The sequence below is a fragment of the Bombus vancouverensis genome, chromosome 14 (genome assembly GCF_051014615.1).
Source record: "Bombus vancouverensis nearcticus chromosome 14, iyBomVanc1_principal, whole genome shotgun sequence".
In the NCBI taxonomy this organism is placed as follows: domain Eukaryota; kingdom Metazoa; phylum Arthropoda; class Insecta; order Hymenoptera; family Apidae; genus Bombus; species Bombus vancouverensis.
Window position 1 is genome coordinate 9,270,840 of NC_134924.1, and position 23,011 is coordinate 9,293,850.

The 23,011-nt window shown below is 43.7% G+C and overlaps 1 protein-coding gene across 6 annotated transcripts in view; it reads right to left on the reverse strand.

Annotated features, from left to right (window-relative positions):
• kcc (solute carrier family 12 member kcc) overlaps positions 1-23,011 on the reverse strand; it is a 100,647-nt gene that overhangs the window by 25,447 nt on the left and 52,189 nt on the right. Inside the window, exon 1 of one of the 6 annotated variants that reach the window (XM_033328985.2) lies at positions 4,785-6,147. The exons of the other annotated variants lie outside the window; for them this stretch is intronic. Within the exon in view, the coding sequence (XP_033184876.1) occupies positions 4,785-4,854 (70 nt within the window). The 5' untranslated portion in view covers positions 4,855-6,147. Of the gene's footprint in view, positions 1-4,784; positions 6,148-23,011 lie in introns of those variants that run through there. 6 annotated transcript variants of the gene reach the window in all.

Below are 23,011 nucleotides of genomic sequence, written 5' to 3' on the forward strand. Positions count from 1 at the left end.
TAAACGATTTCTATTCGCCCCCGAGAATACAGCTTTTTAACGTTTTGTTTGTTCGAGGATATGGTACGATTTTTGAAAGAGAGGCATAGCGTGTTGCGAAAATAGGTGAACCTTTTTTTACTTTTAGCAATTTTTCGAATAAAAGATTGTACGCGAGAAACGTGTCGAATGCGATTCACGGTTCTCGCAAATTTTTTATACAGTCGACAGTAGTAACGCTTGAATAAAACATTAGTTACGTTTTTTTACGATTAATTATACTCTTTCTTGATTATTTAAAGATGCGAATAGACGCTTGGAAGCGTGAATTTCGTTACCAATGAAACGTTGTTAAAAGATATCAGCGTTTAAATAGTATACAAGCTCCTATAAATATGAATCTATCGTCTAATCATGGGGAAGTAGAATGTCTGACCACATACGAGCCGCTTTCACTTAAACCTTCTTTTCTCCTCTCCTTTCAAGCTCCTTTATCTTCTCTTCGTATAGTAATTCTTTAGTCGTAACAATACTTGTTCCTTTTCTCTATATCTACGTGACGGCATTAATTACAAGAAATTACGTGGCTATTATTTCTAATTAATTTATTCGAGAAGATTGTCTAACGCAGATCTCGGACCGAAACAGCAATTGCAACGTCAATCGAGTCTGTTCGTTAGCAAATTCCATTTCTCCTAATTCGAAAGAGCCATCACGTACGCGCGGCGCTGTAATTTTTTCGCTTGAAATACACAATTGATCGAGCGAACAAGAAATTCGCACGGGACGCAACCTCGTTAAATTAATGGACGTTCGTGCAAAACGGAAGCCGCAAATACCTGCGGCCATTTGCGGTTGTCGCCGCGATACGATTCTCGAATACGCGTCATCGAATCGCTCGATCGGTTTCCGGCGCAGCACGTCGTTACCTTTCGTACCGTTTGGAATTTTCGAAGCCCAGTCGATCGCACCTTCTGCATTTGAAATATCAGAATATTTTCGAGCGTGAACCAATTTTGGAAAGAACGAAAAATTACCATAAAAGAATATAAGAATATAAAAAAATCTCTCTTTCTCTCTCTCTTGAAGTTTGGCAAGTAGAAGAGAGAGATGAATAGAGAAATCATTGAACGGTTTCGAATGTTCTTTTCATTGCAGGTTTTCAGGGAATAATTAGATTCTTATGCAAGCGGCGATGAAACGTTAAGCACAATGCAATTCGTTCGTCAAGAAACCGACACAAATCGTAGGTGTAATTCATACCGGTAACATAACTCGAGGATCTCACTGGCATCTTAAACGTGATCATTGCGTTGCCATTCACGTAGACGCTGGGGTATATGCGACTGCATTAGCGCAAACAACCGGATACTTTCTTGCGCGTATTTATACTGCATGGCCGCATCCTGGTTTCCGTACACGTAATATGTTAATGCGAGTTTAGGCGACGCAGCGGGCTAGCGGAACAACTGACCCGAAATTTCAGCACGCGATCGCGAGAATACCAAAGGCGTTCCCTGCATTTTTAGAATATTCCTTGAATATTCCATTTTTTAAGATCTACCAGATTTTCTGATATCTTTTAGAATAACGTCGAGTCTAGGTTAAACATTAAAATATAATAAGACTCAAGTACATAAGAGTTCAGATCTTCGTGCTTTAAGACCTTTTACGAGAGCAATGTTAAATCTTAGAACATTAAAAATACGGCTTTATATGGAAAGTTGTCTAAAATGTTCGTCGAAGAGGAAACGATGCCATTTGTAAAACTAGCGTGGATCAGAAGTGACGCTAATTCCGATCCAAAGTGTTAAGTGAATAGAAGGTGAACAGAGAGAAAGAAGCAACGAGATTGGCCAATTTTCAAGGATCCTGGGACTGGTAGAATTAGGACAGTGGTTCGAGATAGAAGGAAGGGGTCATTTAGCATCATCGAGTTCGGTTCGCAAGTTCACTTTCTGGGTTGTTCTCGAACTTCCACTACCTGCACCGCGATGCGAAACTTCTGCGGCTGTTACGTTACTCTCAGCGTTAAGATGGAACTTTATTCCGTGCGAAAGGAGAATTTTCCTGAGTGTCGAAATGTTCCTCGAAGAAAATCAAATTAAGAAATATCGTGCTTTTCGGGAAAGGTGCTGCTATTGGATCAATTTTGTAAAAAGAAAAAGTACTCCTATCGTCATATTTTATATTTATACGTTGATATAGAATTCTCCATATATTTGAAAGAAAAAGGACCTTTTACATTCCAGAATAATACTTTCCACCCTTCACTACATCAGAGGTATATTCTTTCCACCAAGAGGTATATTCCTTTTGCGCTTGATCGGCTACCACGGTACCGTTAAATTTAGCATTTCCATCACAATGCCATTTCACACTACTTAACCGAAAAATGTCTCTCTTTACTTTCGTGCCACATTTTTATATGACAAAGGGGTAGCGCGCCTGTCTCTCACGTCCGAAACGACTTATTTTTCACGTTGCGCGAAGATACAGTAAAATGGGGAACCTTTCCGAAGAAGAAGAAGAAGAAGAAGAATATCATCCAATTTTCAGTGTAATCTAGAGAACGCCCTGCTATGATCCGGGGAGACGAGTTTTCAGATAACAAGTGAAGGCTGAAATTGTACCCAGAGTGCCATCGCATCTCGAAGAGTTTCAATGTTGGAATTCGTTGGAACGAGCAGAGAGATCCTGCGGGTCTCGGAAGACTTTTGCGATATTAAGGGAAAAGAGCCGGTCACAGCTCCTTCAACCGAAATCGTTGTCCCAGTTCCGTGGAACAGCCACTAGCGTACAAAAGCCAATTTCTTACCACTTTCAAACTTTCCTCGCCAAATTTCTTTGTGTACTTCAAACTCGACGCGTTACACTAGCTGTACACGATCGCAATGGAAAACTGAAATTTTCTTTATAACGTCGCTTCCATATTGTCGAGCTCGTGTCTTCGAAGAAACTTGGTTGTCGCGCATATACGAGAACTAAAGATACGGGAACGTTCTTGAAAATGAAATTCTTGTCCCAGATTCGCCGTAATCCCGAAAATTCTCTCTAGACACGCAGTTTCGTCCGTTTTCACGAAGCCACGCGACATCCCTAGCATGTTCGCTGAATGCGTGTATTATGTACGAGGTTTTATTAAATTATTTATGAAAGGAACTTTCGAATTTTTCACAACGACGAGGAACGATTCTTTCAAATGTTTTCCAATTATACGGATCGGGGAATTTTTATCTCGTGATCGGTTCAGGTGCTTCCAAGGTTCGTGTTCGTCGCGAGTAGAACACTTATGGTAAGTACTACGGTATTCCGTGTCATGGTGGAATATGTTCTTTCATATTGCAGTGATGCTTTTGGTATTTATGAATGGACTTTCGGGATGGAGCGGAGCGATGCACACACACTTTGACGCTTTCGAAGAATGGTATACTTAGAAATGGCGATAAATATTTGATGCGGTAAATGGAACACTCTTGGTTCTAGTATAGTGCTACTTTTATCATCGTTTTCTTTTCAGGCCTAGAGCCTTGGTATTGATACAGCAAGAAGATATTTTAATTATTCGAGCGATAGCCTCCCTTGCATCGCAGGTTTGATATTTTTAATAATTTAAAATTAACAAGGAAATAGTTCCTATAACGTAGAAAGAAACTCTTTTCTTTTTAATTTGCCCTATACTCGTTTTCTTCCAATTTTGCAAATAAAATATCCTCTTCGTAGCGCAATAACGTCATCTTCCCTTCACAAGCAAATTTACTTCTCACAGTTTGTTATTTCTATTTTTACGAATACGCTCCTTGTACTATTTTAGTGTTTCGATTCCCAAAAGACATTTTGCTTATTTTATTACGAAACGTTCAGTGTCTCTTATTTCATTACGTTCAATATTATTTAAAAGATATTTCCACACATTTGAAACAACTTTAAGAGAAGATCTGTTAAGCCCTTTTGCAAACTTTAAAAAACATACATCGAACAAATCGAGTATTGCTGAAATAAGCGATCATAAATTTTCAGAAGGTCTCAAGAAGCTGACAGAATCGTAAATCGCGATATCGGTCAACGAGTTCCAACCTAACGTTGTCGTCAGCGCCAAAGCCACCCTTTTCTTCGGTTTTTTCCGGTCTCTGGACAGAAGATTGCCCAGAGGATCGAACCGAAAAGTTTGAACGTGTCCCACAGAGAAGGAAAGAAAGATTTGAATTCCGGAATTTTAGTGGAACCTCGAATAGAAATTGAAACGTCCACTCGGCGGACCTTTACCCTTTGATTGTCGTTCTTCGGCTACGTTTCACGTTTCACGTTTTACTGGTCAAAGAACGCGAACGGTTCGCGAATATTTCGCTATCATATAGCTTTTACGAGTTGCGAGAGACTAAAAATTGAAGAAGAACGAGCGAGAATTTTTCATCGGTTCGCGGAAATTGTTCTTTTAAAGAGATAGTTCAGGTTTGAAACGTGAAACATTTGAAACGAGTATTTATTACAGTCATCGATATCTCAACAAATCGATAAATAATATCGATAAAAGTAATATTCTTCGAGTATTCGAAGCATATTGGAATACTTCGACGGTATTTGGTACACGTGACATTAATGTTAACGTAGTCGAAGGATGAATCCCAGAGCGAGTCACGGGGGAGAAACTATCTACCATACAAGTCATGCCAAGCAAGATATAAACGATCTGTGTCCCTGGTCAATTACAAATCGAGAAAACCAGGCTTACATCGTTCTACCAAGAAACTAGGTGACTTTAAAGTTTACTGGAAATAGTTTAGCGAAAGTGGATACAAGCATACCGGCTTCCATACGAGCTGGCGAGCCATCGGGCACAGTTTTGCCCTGGGACTTCGGCGTACTCTCGCTCATGCTTTTGCCGCGTCTTTGATCCTTCGAAGCTGAGTTAACGTAAACCGCCTCTTGCAATCGCCACCTAGACGTCTTCTCGTCTCCCTGTTTACGACCTAGAACCCGCCTTCCCTTGGAATCCTTCGATCGTGTTTTGTTCGACGGCACTCCGTCTCCTTTCGCGCGACTGTCCTCTTCTCCTTTGTTCGAGGTTTTTAGGCAGGTAACTAGGTATTTGGCACTTTGAGTCGTTTCTCCTCGAACTCTCCACTAGTCACTTTAGTCGACGAATTCTTGCGAACCCTCTGGAGAACGGGTCGGACCACTTTCGAAATATTTGACTTCTTCTCGAAAGAGTAATTTTATTCGGAGGGAAACGACGGAATGCACAAGTCGGGGACGACGAGGCCAAGAGGAGTGACGGGTACACGCACGCCGGCCCCGGACGAGTCTCGCGGAGGGTGTGTTGTCTCAACGCTTCAGCCTCATCTTCCGCATCCCTCCTTCCGTAGCACACGGGCTTGGGTTACGCTTATCGTGTCGCGGTGTCACAAGGTCACGGGATCAGCGACGGGATCGGCTGGTCTAGATCGAAAGAGAGGAGCCGCACGCACGCAGCCAGTGCCGGCTGGTCGCTCGGTCGCGCACGCTCCTCTAATTAAACCACGCCGGAACGACGATCCCCGGAAGTGCGCGTCTGTGTTCGGGAGGATCGATCGTTCCGATTGCCACGGAAGCGCATCGACAGGTACACCACGCAACCGGGTGGATTTCTCTCTGTCTTTCTCTTTCTTCCTCTTTCTTTCTTTCTTTCTTTCCTTCTCCTTCTCCGTCCTCGGTCCTCGATAGAAACGTTTTTCTCGGTTGGTCAAATCGTGGAATACGGTTTTTCAAAAATATCCAGCGAGTAAAAGCTCGAGGGATGCTCTCGCGGTGGCTAACGGGAGAGAATTACGACGCAACGAAGACGAAGAGGGAATGGACGAGCAGCTAACTGTAGGTCACCACCCCTGGACGCTCGTCTTCCCCGTGGCTTAGATGCTGCGGAGTGCTGGAGCACCTTCGCCACCCTCTAGCCTGTTCCCCCTCTCTCCGTGTCTCTCCGCTACTCACTCGCGCTCCACCGCTCCCTCTATCTCTCCTTTTCTGTTCCACCCACTGACGGCGCTCCGGTCGTCGTCAGTCGGTCGGTCGGTCGGTCGGTCGGTCGATCTGTCGATCCGTCGTTGCGTCTGGTTCCGCTGTCAGCCACCGCGGCTGGATTCGTCTCGGGCGTGGAACGCGACCGAACTCTCGCTTCCGCCGATAGACGCGCACGACCACACGACCCACTACACGACCATTACGCGACCCACCACGGACCACACCATCGACAAGACTACGGCGACAACGAGGGTAGGTTTCCCTCGCGGAAAACGGGAAAACGTCGACTGAGACGCGGTTGAGGAGAGGACGTGGCCCGAGAGGGTTTACTCCAACGAACACTCCCGGCTTTTCCAGGCCTCCTCCTCTCCTCACCTCCTCGTTGCGCACGCTCCATCCGACTCCCTGTTCCTGCTTCCCCTCTCGTTTCCCTACCCTTTACCCTCCTCCGTTTCGCTCATCCCTCTCGCCCTCTCCTATCCTCTTCCTCGCTCTTCCTACCTCCGCTTCTCCTACCTCTCTCGTCCACCCTTTCGATCTTCTCCTTTTATCTCGTGACTCTCTTCCCTCTTGGTTCGCCACCCTCCGCTACCCCTCCGTTTCTTCTTTCCCGACCGACCCTCTATGTATATATCCGATCCCTTGCCCTCCCTCGAGTTGGCATCTTCTCTCGCCCTGCGTAGCGTCTACGCTTCTCCCAGCGTTTGTTAGTTCGCTCGCACTCGCGCGAGCCAGCCGCGACGCGACGCGTCCCGGGCGTTCTCAGCTTTTCCACCCTCGAAGCGCGCACGCGCGGCTGCAACCCCGGGGATGTCCTCCTTTCTCTTGCTGCGGGACTTTCCTTCTGTCTTTTTCGCTCCTGCAGCTTCGAAAGATAGAACGAGATCGAACGAACGTTGGACAAAGAGGCGAGGTAAGAGGGTGGTTGTATCCCCTTTTTCCTTCCGTCTCCTTCCTCTTTCCGTTCATCCTGTTTTTTCTCCTCGCTGTTTGGACCTTTTCGCCTTTCAGTAAGTTTATTTTTTCTTTTTTTTTTTGAAACCCCATGTTCAGACGGGAGAGCAACATATTTGTTGCGTGTTGATCGTTTCTCCTCTTTCCTCCTTCTTCTTGCTCCTACAGCGTTTCTTTCGTGTTGCTCCTTTCTTTATTTTATCTTTAACAAACTTCTTCGTACTTTCAATTCGCTTACCTTTTCCAGTCCACGTGCGTATTTCGCTGCTATTCTCCCGGCGTTGCCGATTGGCCTCTCGATACTTCAACTTTCACACGTGCGTCGTTTGTCCCAGCCATAGATTCGACGTGTCCCTTTGACTTTTATTTTACTCACCGCGTATGTAGGTGCGTGGGACTTGATTTTCCGGTCGCGAAACTCACCTACTGGTTTTACCTTATTTTCGCTCTCGGCTTCGCGTTGCTTCCATCTACCGCGCGTCTCTCTCCTCCTCTTTGTATTTGTTTTACGCGTTTTGTCATTCCCGTTTCCTCTTTCCGTCACGCGTCGAATCTTCCTAATTTTACTATCGAATATCTCGTTACCCTTTCCATCACCGTTTTTCTCTTCTTTCTTTTCCACATACGCGTAAGTTCTCCTCTGCTTTCTTACAAGCGCTTCTTAACTTTTCTTCTCCCTGTCTAATCCCTCTTCGCTTCGATCGATTTCTTTTTTCCATTTATTCCATATTTTCAGTTTGCCCTCTCCCTGCTAAAAAGTTTTCCATCTTTTCGTTTCGCTGTGTACATATACCTTCGAAGCTGATGCGAATCGTCTTCCGCCAGCCTGCAGGAATATTCCGGTTCGATTCACCGGCGTCGTTGAATATTTTAACCGTTGATCAATTTCGACTGTTCCGCAAGGAAGAAACCACCTACACCGCAGCGAATTCTTGCTGCAATTTCTACAAACCGTTACTCGTCCTCCGATCGTCGCTTTTTCGGTTCAGTTTTTATTTTCGTTTCCTTTTTTCTTTACGAGTGTGCAAAGTTACAGGTTTTTTGACGAATGAACGATCGTGCAGGATATACGGAAGCTGTTACAGAGAAAATGACGCGTGAAAGGTTGGATATAGTTCTTCTTGTCACTGCTAGTTTTCCAGCTTCCACTTCCCCTACAACCGTTTGTCTTCCGTTTATCCTTTTTTGTCTCACTTTGGCTCCTCTTCTTGTTCATTCGTCAAACGCCAGACCGTTTTGTCGGTTGACACGAAATCGGACAACGCGACTTGTCTCTCGTAATTTCGGCGAAACAATCGGAGTCGCTGGATGCCAGCTCGAAAGCAGCGAGAATTTCTCTTTAAGCGGAATCCTCGTTCCGATCTGCCGCGGAAAATTGCCACGGTTGCTCTTCTTTTACTTCATTAATATCGTCCTTCGTACCAATTGCCTTTGTTCTTTTAGCTTTATTTATTTCTTTCTTTCTTCGATTATTTAATACTACTTGATTTATTTAATACTAACGGTCCTCGTTCCGATATTATAATATAGAGAATTACGTCGAATGTTAGTTACTTTCAGATCAAATGTCCACGGTAGTGAGCAGAGTCAGGAAACGGGCCAAAATAGTCAGCAATTCCATTTTCGTGCAACGAGGAAGGTAAATTTGCGACTTTGAGAATGTTATACGACGAGTTTAGAAAGAAAGCTGTTCGTTTCTAAAATTATCTTCGTTAATACCGATGTTCTATTTTAAATATTTCGAATGTTTTTCACCTCAAGTCCTAAGAAAAGGAATGCAAAGTTGTCTCGTTAAAATAAGCACGTCACATTGGTTTCTCGTCTTATCGTTCTTCCAGCACGACGAAATGGTCGGCGTTATCGCGTCTCGTGTTCGAGATTTTCTAGGTAAACGAGGATCGTTGTGGAACGCGCGAGGGGAATCGAACGCGAGCGAGCAGCGCGCAAAATTCCGCGCGATTTCTCCTGTTACAACACCATTTGAGCGACGCGGCTTAATGCGGCTCCAGGGGGAAAAAACTGCGCGTTATTTCCTACATAAAGCGCGATATTTATATCACGAAGCGTGTATGCGCGAACCAAAGCCGACAGCTTAAGCTCCGTATGAAACGACGTTCGATCGAACGTTCGTTCTCGTTTAACTCTCGTCGAAAATATGCTAGAAATTTAGTATTTCGATTGGTTTTCCCTTTTAACCGCTTCGATATTTATTTCGCCCCTTTCCCTCTTTTTATCCGTACTCGCCAATTTATATTTTGCTTTCAATTTCTAAACCGCGAAACAAAGACAGTGACAGTTGAATAGTCTGTATATTTCATTTGTTTAATTACTTAAATTAACTGTATATTTAAATAGAGATTAAATATTGGTAGTTCCGACCATTAAAGTCGTGAGACGATATTCGCCATTAATTTAACTGTCATTCTTAAAAACGATGATTTATATTGCAAGGCTGAAGATTCATCTTTCGTATCTTAAACTACAATTTCTCGCGAAATCACGACACCGATCGTTTTCCTTTTTCTTCGACCCACCGCTCTCCGCCAGCAAAAAGGATTGGCGTTTCAATTCGCCGGAAATTCGACAAATTCCGGCCGTTTTTTCACGCGCTAACGACACCGGACAGATTTATTCAGCCCGCACTGCAACTCGTTTCCGGATAAAAGTCTTTCCACTCTGACCTGCTGGACTATCTCCGAGATAGTCTCGCAAATTCTTTCCCTCAACGATGCTTCCTCGGCGCTCGTTCGCGATATTTTTTACGCTTCCGAAATCGTAACGATCTGTATGAAACGAGACTTCCTTAACACTAGATTTACCAGGCCTGGTTGAACGACCGGTTGCAATATTTAATATAAAATTGTACATTGTTATTTATCTCTATTCATCTAATTTTAAAATTCATATATTATCTGATTAATCAATTTCTCAATTTTTGTTAATTTAAGAATTTACATAAAATTAGACGAACAGAAGAAATGACGATTTTAAATCAAGTTTTGATTTTTTTTTGCAATTAATTGTTTTTTACAACGATCGCGATTAAAGGTGGGAATGGGAAATACTCGCTTTTTTCTTCGAGCGAGTAACGCTAGGAAAAAATATATCCGAAATTTTGTAAAGTTCTGGAATTGTCAAAGGAGGAATTTTGGTCCCACCCTGAGAATTAGATATTGGGAAGATCGAACTGGTCTCTAGGGGTTGTTGCGGAAGACTCGAATCTTTCTCGAAGATCGCTCGTGGCACGACCACGGCCAAGTTTCCACGATCCTCTGTTCCACGTTTTTCGATCCACGTTTTCGATCCACGTTACCGAAATTCGAATAGCTAAATCCTTTACCGCGACCGAAGGAATTATTTCTCGATTCAACGAACGCACACAGCGAGACGAATCGTCTCTTTCATTGTGTCTCTGAAATTGGATCGTGAAAAATTGGGTTTCCTCGATACTCTGGCCATTTTGAAATGCTGCCAACGCGATCGTATCGGGCTAACAGGCAATAACGACGGGCGAGCGATGATCGTAAACGATGCAAAAAGCAGAGGATAATAAACCCTCGATCGTGGTTCGTTCGTTCCACTTGATAATTTACCTCGCACCCCGCTTGCCAGTCGTTTCACGATAGAAACTTTCGGCAAAGCTCGGTCAACAGCACGGTTTACAGTCGGTGAACTTTGCTTCAGCGCAACTGGATTCGTTGAAAAATCATCGAACTTAGCTCGCTTCGTCTCCAAGTTATCGCACCTATCTCCTGGATCGGGAAACTGTGACGAAAATTAAAACTGTCGCGAGAGAAACGCTTGCTTGGTGCGGTGAACCAAAAATTTACGCGGTTTGCGTGCGCAAGAAGTTTCACGTTTGGCAGAAAGTCAAAAGTATCGCGAGCAACGTTCTCTCGTTCGATGGTTTATTCGGATAAACTCGCGTAAGTACAATGCGTCGCGAATCAAATGGAATGGCCCTGGGCCAATAATTAATTCAGGATCGTGCAACGATCGTTTAATCTGTAACGCAATCTCGCGTCGTGTCGTCTCGCCAATTTTCCAAAGCAATCTGTCCGTTCAAACAAAGGCCTGTAAGTGGATCGAAATCATTCTCTATCCTCGATTCATTTCGTTCGTTTTATATTTTATTTTTATTTCTCCTCCGTAACAAATCGAATGTACGTGTTCGACAAACTTTGAAAAATATATCGTCGACGACGAATACGATGAAAATATTCGACGAAATTCTTCTCCTTCGTTGCGTATAAATCATAAAGAGATATCCGAAGTATAAAAGGCAGAGAATAAACGAGAATTCGTCAACTGAATATACTATAATCCATATATTATGGAAAGCAGCGGTACGTACAATGGCAGCGACGTTAATCCGACTGGAAGGGAGAAACGGCGGTAATTAAGGCGTATCACCGGGCTGCATGGGTGGTGCAATCAAATGGCGCAGCCAAATCCCTCGGAAAATTGATAATAAATGGAGAACCGAGATCATTGTGGAGCATGGATCCGCGTGAAATTGTACAGCTTCGCCAATGTAAACGTCGAACACGATGCTAGCCTTCTGTGCTAGTAGTTTGCACTGATTAACTTCGTCAAGTTGTTCTCCCGGAGGGTCTTCAACTTGCAACAGCGGTTTAGCTCCGCTACTAATACAATCGCTAATCTTTAAACGATCCGTGCACGATGCTACAAACGTAATTGGATAAATTTATTGCTCCGCATACAGAAAACATTCAAGAAAGGGACACATTGTCTTCAATCGGAAATATATTTCCAAACAGTAAAATAATTCTTCAAGCGTAAGATATTAAAAACTAATTCTCTGTCGATGAGTCGAACGAATCTATGCGAAATATCCTGTTTAAGTAGTCCAGCGTTTCCAATCGAAAATATCTTATTAAGAACGAAAGATTCTGTTTCTATCGAAATCACGCGCCAACTTTTCTTTTACCAAGAACGTAAGTAACGAAATAATTGTTTCTACAAACAGTAAAATAATTCTCCAAGCGTAAGATATTAAAAACTAATTTTCTGCCGACGAGTCAAACGAACCTATGTAAAATATCCTGTTTAAGGAGTCCAGCGTTTCGACTTAAAAGCGTAGACAACGACAAAATCGTCCTCGGAAATTACATAAATTTCCGTCTGATCCCCGAGCCGCACAATTTTTTCCAAAAGCTACGAAACAACAGAGAATGGCGGAACAACCGGTTCGCGATTCGGTTAATTGCGTTCCGGCTGTTTCGACGGAGGTTAATAGCAAAACGGCGAACGTACAAAGGAGCGGCACGATCAGGTAGCCAGTTGCGCTCGCCTCTTTCGTGGAGCAATTAGATTCAATTACAGGATCGCTCGACCGTAATTAGAACGACCCCGTGCTTTTCTACTCGCCGCCGTTGCGTTTATCTCCGCAAGTTCCGCGAATCGACGCCGCGTCGGGACGCTCGGCGCCTCGCCAGACAATTTGCGATAGGAGCTTCGACGAACCCGGTCGTGCAAACTTGCTTTTTCAATTTTCTTCCTTTTTTCTTCCCTCTTCCTTCCTTTCTTTTTAACGTCTGCCCTCTTTTTCTAACAAAATACAAACGTAGGCGTTGGAACAGAAAAGAAAACGAATTTCGAAAAGGTCAAACGTGCAACAGTGTCGGATAGCAATAAATTGGTGTATCGCTGAACCTCCGCTCGCTTTCTCTGCGAATCATTTTAATTTTAATTGCACGGACACTCGTCACGCTGGCTTTTTCGTTGCGCGATCGCCTTTGACGAAGCTTAGCCTTGTCCCCTTTGTGCTCCGTGTTGAATTCGCTCCGGGGTATACCCGCCAACGGAGTTTTAAATATCTTGAAGTAATTTCGCTAGACTAAGTACCTCTTTGCAGCTTCGATAATTATAATCAACCTCCTTTCGTTGCGTATGCACCTACGTAGATGGTCTACTCGAACGTCTGTCGATCTGCAAACACGTTTAAACGCGTCTCTTCATCGTCAATTCCTAACGTACTATCATTAACCGCTCCCAACAATCGGTTACTTGTTTGCGTCAAATATTTTTATGTCACGTACGTGTTCGTGGTAATTCAAAATCATCGCGACAGAATACGAACCTCCCGTCACCCCCTTGGCGCGAGAAGAAATAATCTTCGACTTTCCGCGTCATCGAGATTCTTCCAAATGCCCTGAACAATCTCCTGCTGCCCCGTAATTAATCAGCCCTTCAACTACGTTCCGAAAAAGACATCGATCCCTTTGGAAACGTGAAACCTGTCAACGACATCCCTCGATTCTGCGTTCGGTTCCACCTTCCTCCCTGAGGAGACTTGGTTCCTTCGTTCTCGGAAAGTCGATGTCACAGAATGCAGAAGCTGGACGCTTTTAAATTCGATTAGAAAACAAGCCAACAAGCTTTGACTCGGCCGAGCCTACGGATTGACGCAACTTACTCCTCGGGAGAGGCAGGAAAAAAATACCCGGCGCGGCGAGGGTGTGCCGCGAGGTAGGAGAGGGCTGAAAGTAGGCCAGTGGGTGATCGGTCCACCCTGAGTCTCTCCACGCTTGCGTAACGTAACGTTTCCCGGCTTTTACGTCATCGTACAGTCCAATGACGTCACTGCCGACCACCACGCACCACCTCACCAACCCTGGTCCGCCGGAAACACGGGGTTGGTGCATGGCGCCACGAGTCGAGCGATGCCTGCTTTTGCTCCCGGAGGAGCCAACCTACCGTCCAACGGGTTCCCCACAGAATTCTTATGCGAGAAATTGAAAAATGAGCGCGACGGGAGTGGCAGGTTTTTTCGCACGAGGAACGCCGACACGACGACACGATGACGAAAATGAATCGTCGTTCGCTCTTACGGTACTTCGAGTGCACCTTTCATTCTGGATTCTTCGAGGCGCGATCGAGAGTTTTTGATTGGAACAGGTCGTGGTTTTAATTCGCGAATAAATCTTTTCGTCGTTCGTACAAAATTTGTACAAAATATTTTGATACTTGGCGAAGCTCGTCGATGTTTCCTGGGCTTCCGGTTATGTTCGGTTAAAATTCGTAATTTAAAATACCTAGCGATGTACGTACGTACGTAATTACGGTTGCAAGCGGAAGGTTGACGCGATCTTTAAGAATCTTCCTCTTTAAAATTCTCGCATTTTGTTCGGATTTTTCTTCGTACTTATGCAAAGAGTGAAAAGAGGAGAGGCTGGTGTTAAAACGCGAGGGTCCGCCGTGCGAAAGAAATTCGCGAGAGCCATTAGCCGGGACGTGGAATCGTGGACGCGGTATTACGGAGGGAAAATACAGCGATACGTATACGTTCGATGTCCGCTTGCAAATAACGTGGACGCGGCTCGTACAACGTCCCTTTGTTCGGTGCTTCCGCGCGCTCGTCCATCGAGGTCGGAAAGTTTATTTTACTTCTCTAGCGATCTTCGTTTTTCACTTCTATTCACTTCGCTTTTACGTATTATTATCACAAAATCTTTTATGTAGTTGAAAGATCTTCCATCTCTGAACGTAATTTACCTTTAAGGCGGGTAATTTATTGTCCCTTGAATTTTACGTTAAACTTTCTTAAATGACGGTGAAACGGTCCTCCTGTTCGATGAAACCAGACCAAAATCGCGAAGACGTAAAAGTTTGAAAGTTAACGACGAAAACTATCACACAATTCCTGGACGCGATACATTTACTTCATACACAGTTCCTACAGCGTTTTAACACTACGGCGCAAATTACTACAACTGGCGTCTTATTAAAAATCTGGCTGAACGATATAATCTGTCGTACAATTTCCAGCCTATAATTTGCCATTCAGAACGCGACCTTGCACCGCAAATGACGTACCACGTGTAGCTTAGTCATCGTAATCATCGTTCGTGCGAGCAAGAAATTTATAGTATGGAACGTTACGGTTTTAGGGAATATGTGTGACGCGATAAATCCAATCCTAGGGGTTGCGAGATTTCTCGAGATTTCAACATACGCGAAGGGGAAGATGTAAGTCCGTAGGCATTTGAAAAATTCTCTAAAACTCAGGAGCAACGCCCGAAGGTGGCGGTTAGCAAGCAACCCTCATCTTCGCGTATTCAAGCTCCATTAAGCCTGACACCAGAAACTCCGTTGCCCCGGGCTATGGACCCGGGATAAGAACCCCCTCGAATTCCTCTTATCTGGGTCAAAGATATGTGCTCTATCGCCTGTATATATGTATATCTATATACACGTACGGTGTGCATCCTGCACGATAAACATCGTTGACACGGATCATCCGTGCAGACTTTTCATGCCGGTCCATTCGTTTCCGATAATGCGCTGACCGAGCCATTTGCAAAAGCGTCAACCGATTCGCGAGAGACGATATGCGCCAACTGTTAACCGTTTGCTTTTTCCATTTGCCTCTTTGCTGCAATTTAGTCATTTACCATCGTACTTTGAGTTCGTTGAAAGTGAATTTCCGAGGTACGATGATTTCTTGATGTAAACTTGCGGATTCTCAATTGTTTCTAGTTCAATGGGTTTTCTAGTTGAATTCCGCGTAGGGTAGAACCTGGATTCTCAAGTTTCAATGACTCGTCGGTCCCACCTAGCAGGTTTCCAATTTCTTTTTATCCCGGCGTAGTCTCGTTTTATCCTCACGTAGCCTCTGATCCGAGCATTTCGAATTTTCGTTTCGTTTGATCGTAACGCTCGTACAGTCGAGTCCCGGGACCTTTAAAATCTGAACTTGCAACGTTTACGTTTATTTTATTTCCAGCACTTGCTGCCTACAGCTCACAGATTGTTTAATTTCCCTCTGATTATTTGCACATTCAGATCCAAACATCTCTAGTATCCGAGCTTGCGCCATCTTATCATCTTACAGACCTCTCGAAATTTGTCGTTTATTTTGCTTGCAAAGTCCAGAAATTTCTTGGCTCGAGTTTCAGCTTCGTTTTCGCTACGACGTGAAACAAGTTCCTAGCTCGCCTATCCAAATTCTTGCTCAGGATATTAAGTACGAAACAAGGAACGGTTCTCGAATAAATAGTCGCGACTCGATGAGTCCAACCTGTTTCTGGGAAATTTCCGGTCTGTCAGTACGGAAATTCAGTGCGGTGCACTCGCTCATCGATGTTTTCCGCTCGAGCAAATAAACTCGGCCGATTTTCGCGTTTCCTCCCGTTCGTCGATGCCGCTACGTCCACAATTTCAAGCGTGCAGTTTAATTCCGTAAACAGTTTCGTCTCGCGACCCATTAACCCGAAGCGTGCTAATGTATGGTAAATATTTAATAGCAGCTGAAACCGGTAAATAATTTCACGAGAACGAGGTTCGATAGTTGTTGCTTGGCCGCAGCTACCGACGCGGCGGACATCGTTTTCCTCTTTCCACTCTGTTTGCCTCTGGCATTTCTGTTATTTGCACGTTACTCCAAGATATCGTTAATCGATCTGTATTTTTCGATCGCACACCACGATGCAAAGACGAGAAAATAGACGCAGGCTGTTAGGACGGATGCGTATACTATCTTTACACAATTTAATTATATAATTGAATTAATAATCTTTGCTGTTAGAATTCGTTCACGTCCGTCAATTTTATCGAAACAATGCAGAACTTTGGTGATTCTAATTCGATTTTAATTCTACAGGGACTGTAGACCAATTGCAAGACGAAACTGGAGCAAATTGGAAAGCTAAGGAATCGAGTTTGCGATATTCTTCTGCAATTTTCGACAGTGAAAAGTAGCTTCGAAATTAGAATAAGAATTTATCCTTACGGAGCTAATTTAATCGACCGAGTTGTCGCGAGCTGGCCTGTCTTCCAACAAAGTTTCTTCGAGAGATCGTCCCTTAAAGCAGTCGCCGGACTCGCGAGAGTTTCAAACTGACCTTTCGCCACAACGTAATTATAACGTTCGTTCGGTCTTTAGAATGCGATTACACGACGATCGAGGGGAATTTCGTCGGTTGAAAGCCGGTTATAAGCGCGCTTTTGAAATATGTCAGTCCATTGTGATGCAACGTTCAACCGTCGAATCGAATTTGCATAAAGTTTTCAAAGCTACGTTAGCTGAAATGCAATTTGTATTCCTCGGTTCGGTGGACGAGGAATTAATTCAACGCGGCAGATGCTTCAAGAATAGATCCAACATAGCGATTCTTCCGAGTTAAACGTCGTTCGAGTTGCGGCTTGCGTTGCAAATACAAAGAGGATGGAGGCAGCTCAAATCGCTTCGGATTGAAATCGCGAGTCTTCGAGTTACCAATAGTTCGAATAATCTTGATGTTTATGTTCTGAAATTTCGGTTTACTTCTATAGAAAAGTCATATTCTCGTCTTGGAAGATGCTGTACTTTCGAAGCGTGTCTGGCAGAAACTGCAAGTGTATTTCGAACAACTCGAGTAGAAGAACAAATTTGAACGAATAAATCCATCAGGACTTCGACTAGATTTAGCGCTGTGACATCTGTGATCGTTATTAACGAGGAAACGGAGTTAACTGGATGTACATATTTCTATTAAAACGCACCGATCTGCTCTAAACTTTGCGAGACTTCGATCTTTATGCAACGAAGGAATTAAGAGTTTACGTAAAGCGACGAAGTTTTACAGGAAGCTTTGCGTAACTAATTGCGACACTTGAGATCGTACATACACAAACGGACCAAGGTTTACAGAATTAAAACAAATCTTTACATAGAACGACGAAAACTTCTCACAGTTTCGGTCATTTCCGTTTAATTTCGTCTCAACGTGGAAAATGTTGGACAAATTAGCGAAAAGGAAATCGCGTCGATTCGAAGGTGTTCAAAGTTAATCGATAATCATCTGGCGGTATACGTGCGCGCAGGAAATCCACGTCCCGGCAGTTCTCCACCTGAAATAACCGTCGATCCGTGACCTTAACCCTATCCACTTCATCGCGCGCGTGAAATGTCGCCGAACCGCTTTGATATAGCGCGCAGCCGAGTCTCGGATGTCTGTAAGTCTGCCAAAAGCCGTAGCTTCTATCTATCATCGCACTCTACGCGACGACAATGCCAATAAACGCCACTCTACGCAAGAGTAGGTCAGGATTTCGCAGGACGAGATACGTCGATCGAGAGTTCGTCGACGCGATCGCGGATCGGTTTCAACGCCTGTTGTCTCGTTAGCCGCGTATCCGCCTCTGGTTTCCCACTGCCGGTCTTAGTTCGATTCCCAGGCTTTCCCTACCCAACGTTTCCGGTTTCGACGTCGACCGTAGATTTTCAGGTTTACTGCGTGTTCTTACGACGGAGCATCGTAGGATTTGGATCATTCGGAGTTTGATGACGAAGGATATTGGGCTTAGGAGGGCTTAGCTGGAAGATGCAAGGAAGAATAAAGATCGCGGACTAGGAGAAGAAATAGGGACGGAACGAATAAAAATAAAAACCATGGAGTATGACGTGACTTGCGGAAATTTAGTTTCGACGATAAGAATATGTTAAGTCGGTGAAAAAAATATATTATTTGTTAAATTAAACTCTCGAATTTATCCTTCCGAGATTCAATAAACACAGAGATAAAGCGCTATCCCAGGATCACCATCTTTTACACGCGAGCTTAAAGCTCCGATCTTGAAACCCTCGTCCCTATGTTCTACTCTATTATTACGCTTCTATCGCTCCTCCAAGGCGTCCGTAAATAAAGTAGCTACTAGCATAAAGGCAACCGTAAAAAATTGCACAACTCTCGGTGAGATCTCAAAGAGAGACATTAACACGATCATTCGAGAGACGCGTAATGATCCATTGGACTGACGAATTTTTTCGAAAATTCGCTGTTACATCGGAGGAAAAATATCTTTTTCCTCGAAGTAACATTAGCTTCCAGTTCACGTACGCGTTGTCCGAGCAGGCCAGCATAAAGGTAGAGTTTCACGGGTCACGACAACGAAATACGAATGATCCAGCGTAACGAGATACGGGGCCAGATAGTCGTTTCCGTCCACCTTCCATTAGCGGGCCGCCACTCGATGAATAAACCCGCGTTTAATCCAATTCTTTCAAAAGCGAGCGCGCTTTTGTTTGCCAACCCACTTTCGTGGTTTAGCGACACAGTTGTGTATCGTAACATATTGAACGATGAAAAATGCATGTTTCGTTAGGGGGGGGGGGGGGAGGACGAACGAGGAAATTGAAGTCTCAAGGTTAATTTTCCAGCTTGGAAAGGAGAGTGTGCCGCGTAATAGAACGGGCATTTGTGGATCGGACGGTGATCTATACGGTGTCTAATCCTTGACGTACCAAGAAAGAACGATCGACGCCTTTTCCTTGAGAAGATCTTTTTTAAGAACTCTGCGAATTGTTTTATCGTTGCGTTAATTTGTGTTGCCGTATTTTTTTCGCAAAGACGACTCCCTCGAATTTGGTGATAGCCACGTTACGATTATCGTCGTGGCTTAACCTACAGATACTGAGAGACTTTTCTCTTCTCTATTAACATCTTTTCAACAGGATTAACAGCAAGAGGCACGATGAAAGAAAATATCTTGCGGACTCGTCCCTTTCCTTGTCGCAGCATGCGTCGCCGCGGCGCCATCGGATGGGAGATATTTAACGAAATTAGAGTGTAATAAAACGCCCTCAATTAGAGATGATCCTATTCGATGGATCAGAACCACTTCTGCGTGGTCGCGGGTGCGGTTATGAGAAACTTCCCCGGAAGACTATTCGATAGACGCACGTTCTCCCTCCCCCCTCTCTTTCTCTCCCTCTTCCGTATTTCGCGTGTTTCAACCCCTTGTCTCTCCATTATTTTTCTCTAACGTCCGCCTCCGCTTTAAAACTACTACTTCAACTAGCTGTTTTTCTTCCGTTTCCTTTCTACTTTCATATTTCATCCCATTCATCTTCCTGCTTCTTCCGTTTCTTTCTTCTCTAATTCTACCCGTTCCACCGAGCTTCTTTCGCAAATTTGTCATCCTCCTGATCGTGGTCCAGCTCGGGACGTCCCTACCCTCGATCCGACCCCCGATTCTTCACTCTATCGCCTCTTTCCCCATCTTCCTCCCACCTTTTTCTTATCTTCGGCCAACGTACGGCCGACGCGATCCTTTTATCCTCGTCCACAGGCTGTCCCTTTCTCGTCCCTATCAGTCAGAGCCTCCCTTTCTCTGCTTCTCTTCTCTGTCCCTGTTTCTCGTCTCTCTCGATTCATCGCGATTTCGTCCGGCGTTCTCGTCTCGTTCCAGGCCGGATCGATAGAGCGGAGTCTGCGTCTCCAATCCGCGCGTATATACCCGTGTACTTTATTATCATGCGGTGCACCCGGTATATTCCCCGGATACACGGTACTCCGATGCGAACCGCGCCCGTTTTTCAGCCGGGAACGACAACCCCTCTGACAGAACATGTCGGCCAGCCTGCCGGAAACCACCGCGTCACCGGAAGGATACCGCCGCGCGCTGGGGTAACCTGCCTGTCTCGCCATTCCACTCGTTGGATTATAATTAATTATGTTCGATTCGTTGATAATTGGGCCGAGGGGGATTGATTATTCATTTTCCTCTCGTGCTTTAGCGATCTTCATATTTTGATAATTAAGCACATTCTGATTATTAGCGTTCGTTTTGTATCCTGGAATGTTTAGAATTATTCTTGGAAAATTCTTTCTATACGGATCGACAGAAAGTACTAAAAATTGTATTGCGATTGATTGTAAAATTGTACTGTAATTGTTTCAACGTTCCGTTATTGATATCGTATTACCATGTTCGGTTTAACTAGGGAATTTGCCCGCAACGAAAATCGAGGAAGGGGACAATCTCCGCTAGAAGATGCAACAACAGTTAAATAGCACAGTGAATACCTGCATTAAGTGTACAAAACACTAGATAAATACAGGTATTTCCTTTTGCTAATTCCAGCCAAAGTAGCCCGAGTTTGTTCTACTTTAATTACCAGTGCAATTTTACCTCTAATTAACAAATGTGCTATCAACATCTCCATTTGCCATTCCGTCTTTTTTCTAGCAACGTTACGCTACCATGTAACTTTTTATAGGAAAGCCTTTGAAATTCTTGCGGTACTTGACAAATTTTACGCGAGACTGGGAAATCGATTTTGCGTGGAGGAGATCGAGGCAATTCAACATTCCAATTACACGGACTCGGACTTGTCGGCTGACGAAAACTTAATTGCGATCGCGCACCACTGAAACAGGACCAAAGAGCTGCGTGAAATCGTCTGATCGGGGCCAGAGGCTCTGCAGACGTAATTCCACCTCCGTTTTCGATTCTTTCGCACGGAAGTAATAACCTCGTCTCACGGGAGCGTAGCGAACGCGTGATTCCGTGTAAGAAAGTTTCCCTCGGTTCACCTACATAATTTTCTCGTATCCAAATTGATGGATCGGCTTGGCAACTACGATCGGACGAGGACCGAAGTTGCGAATCTTTCGAATTCAAAGTTTCTTGACTCCTGAACTTTGCTTCTCGTTGGCGTTTATTTTTTTATTTTCAATACCCGCGAGCAATGTTTCATAAAAATTCGCGATCTAATCACAACATCTCGTGGATTGTAATCTCCGTCTCCTTTAACACTAGAACTACCACACCAATTAAATTGACTGGTTTTACAATTTTATTTTAAAATTCCTACTTCGTGTTATATCTTTTTCCGCAATGATGTAATACTTTCGCAACGATAATTGAAAGAATAATACGATGAATTTTCTTTTCTTTTCTATGTATTCAAACTCAAAATAATTTTGTATCCAGGCTACTTATATCAATATCAGCCAAAACGACTGGTATTGGTATAAATGTAAAAGGGTCCTGCAATGTGTTTATCGAGGCCCAATTAACCAATTTCCTCGTTTTGTATAACTTCCCACACGGTTTTAAAATTTTTACTGCGTAGCATTCGATATGATGATATCAGTTATCAGGAAAATTCCGGATCGATCGCTAGATCGCTAGATGCTAACATTAAAAATACCACAGCGGTCGAAATGACTGGTTCTACAATTTTTAAAAATGTGCCAACCCTCGTTTAGGGATGACGGTCCCAAATGGATTAATAATACCAAAAATGTACTACATAACATGGAATTCCTTCTGTAAGAAAGTAATAAATCAATAAATATAAAAAATTTTATTATTACGTATTTTTTAAAGACCAGTCATTTTAATGACTGTATATAAGTAGCCTTGATACAAAATTATTTTGAGTTTGAATATTTTGAGTTTGGTAGAAATAGCTTCGTGTTAATTATCTAATGTAGTTCTAATGTTAAAATAAAAAGTTGAACAGAAAGATATTATCTAATATTCCTCAAGTGCTATTTCATACGTGTACGACTATCTCCCTGCCTTTCGTATTTTCAATTACGTCAGGCTCTATATTATGTTGACCAAACTATAACATTCGTCCTACATTCCGTAGCTTCCTTGATTTCCTCAAGATCTCGTCCGATCAATCAACGGATACTAGGAGCAATCAGAGAAACTGTATGGGCATTCGTGCGCGAATAGATTCCTAGTGAGGCACAATATGCGCACACAGGCCATCGTGCACGCTGACCCAACACGTTTTAACGACGATCGATCCTGTGTATAGATCGCGGCCTGCAGTCGAATATTCGGTTCACCAGAGACACGCTGTGAGATCAATGCTGCTTGTGATTCAGGGACACAATTATTCGAATTAGAGATTGGCCGTGCTGTTTGCGTCAAACATGCTATTAAGTATCCTCGAATGGCGACTCGACACGGCAATCGAGTGATCCATTCGATCGGTATTGTATATAGTCAAACGACTCTGCTAAGGCGTACGAAGCGTTCTAACCGATAGAATAAAATCGATCAAAAACAGAATCGTGGTTCGATCGCAGAATTTTGATAGTAAAATCCATGTTATATATTCCTTAATTGCAATGAAATACGGGCACGTAACTAGAACCGCTTCTGTAGCATCACAGGCAATAACTGTGTCGAGAAATTGGTTCGGACGAATGTCATGTGGTCCAGAATGTCATTTTACCAATTCTCTTCAAAGTTATTACTTGTAAAGTTATCGAAGTAGTTCTAGCTACGCGTCACTCTGTATCGAGAGTATAGCGATTAGATTTTTAAAATC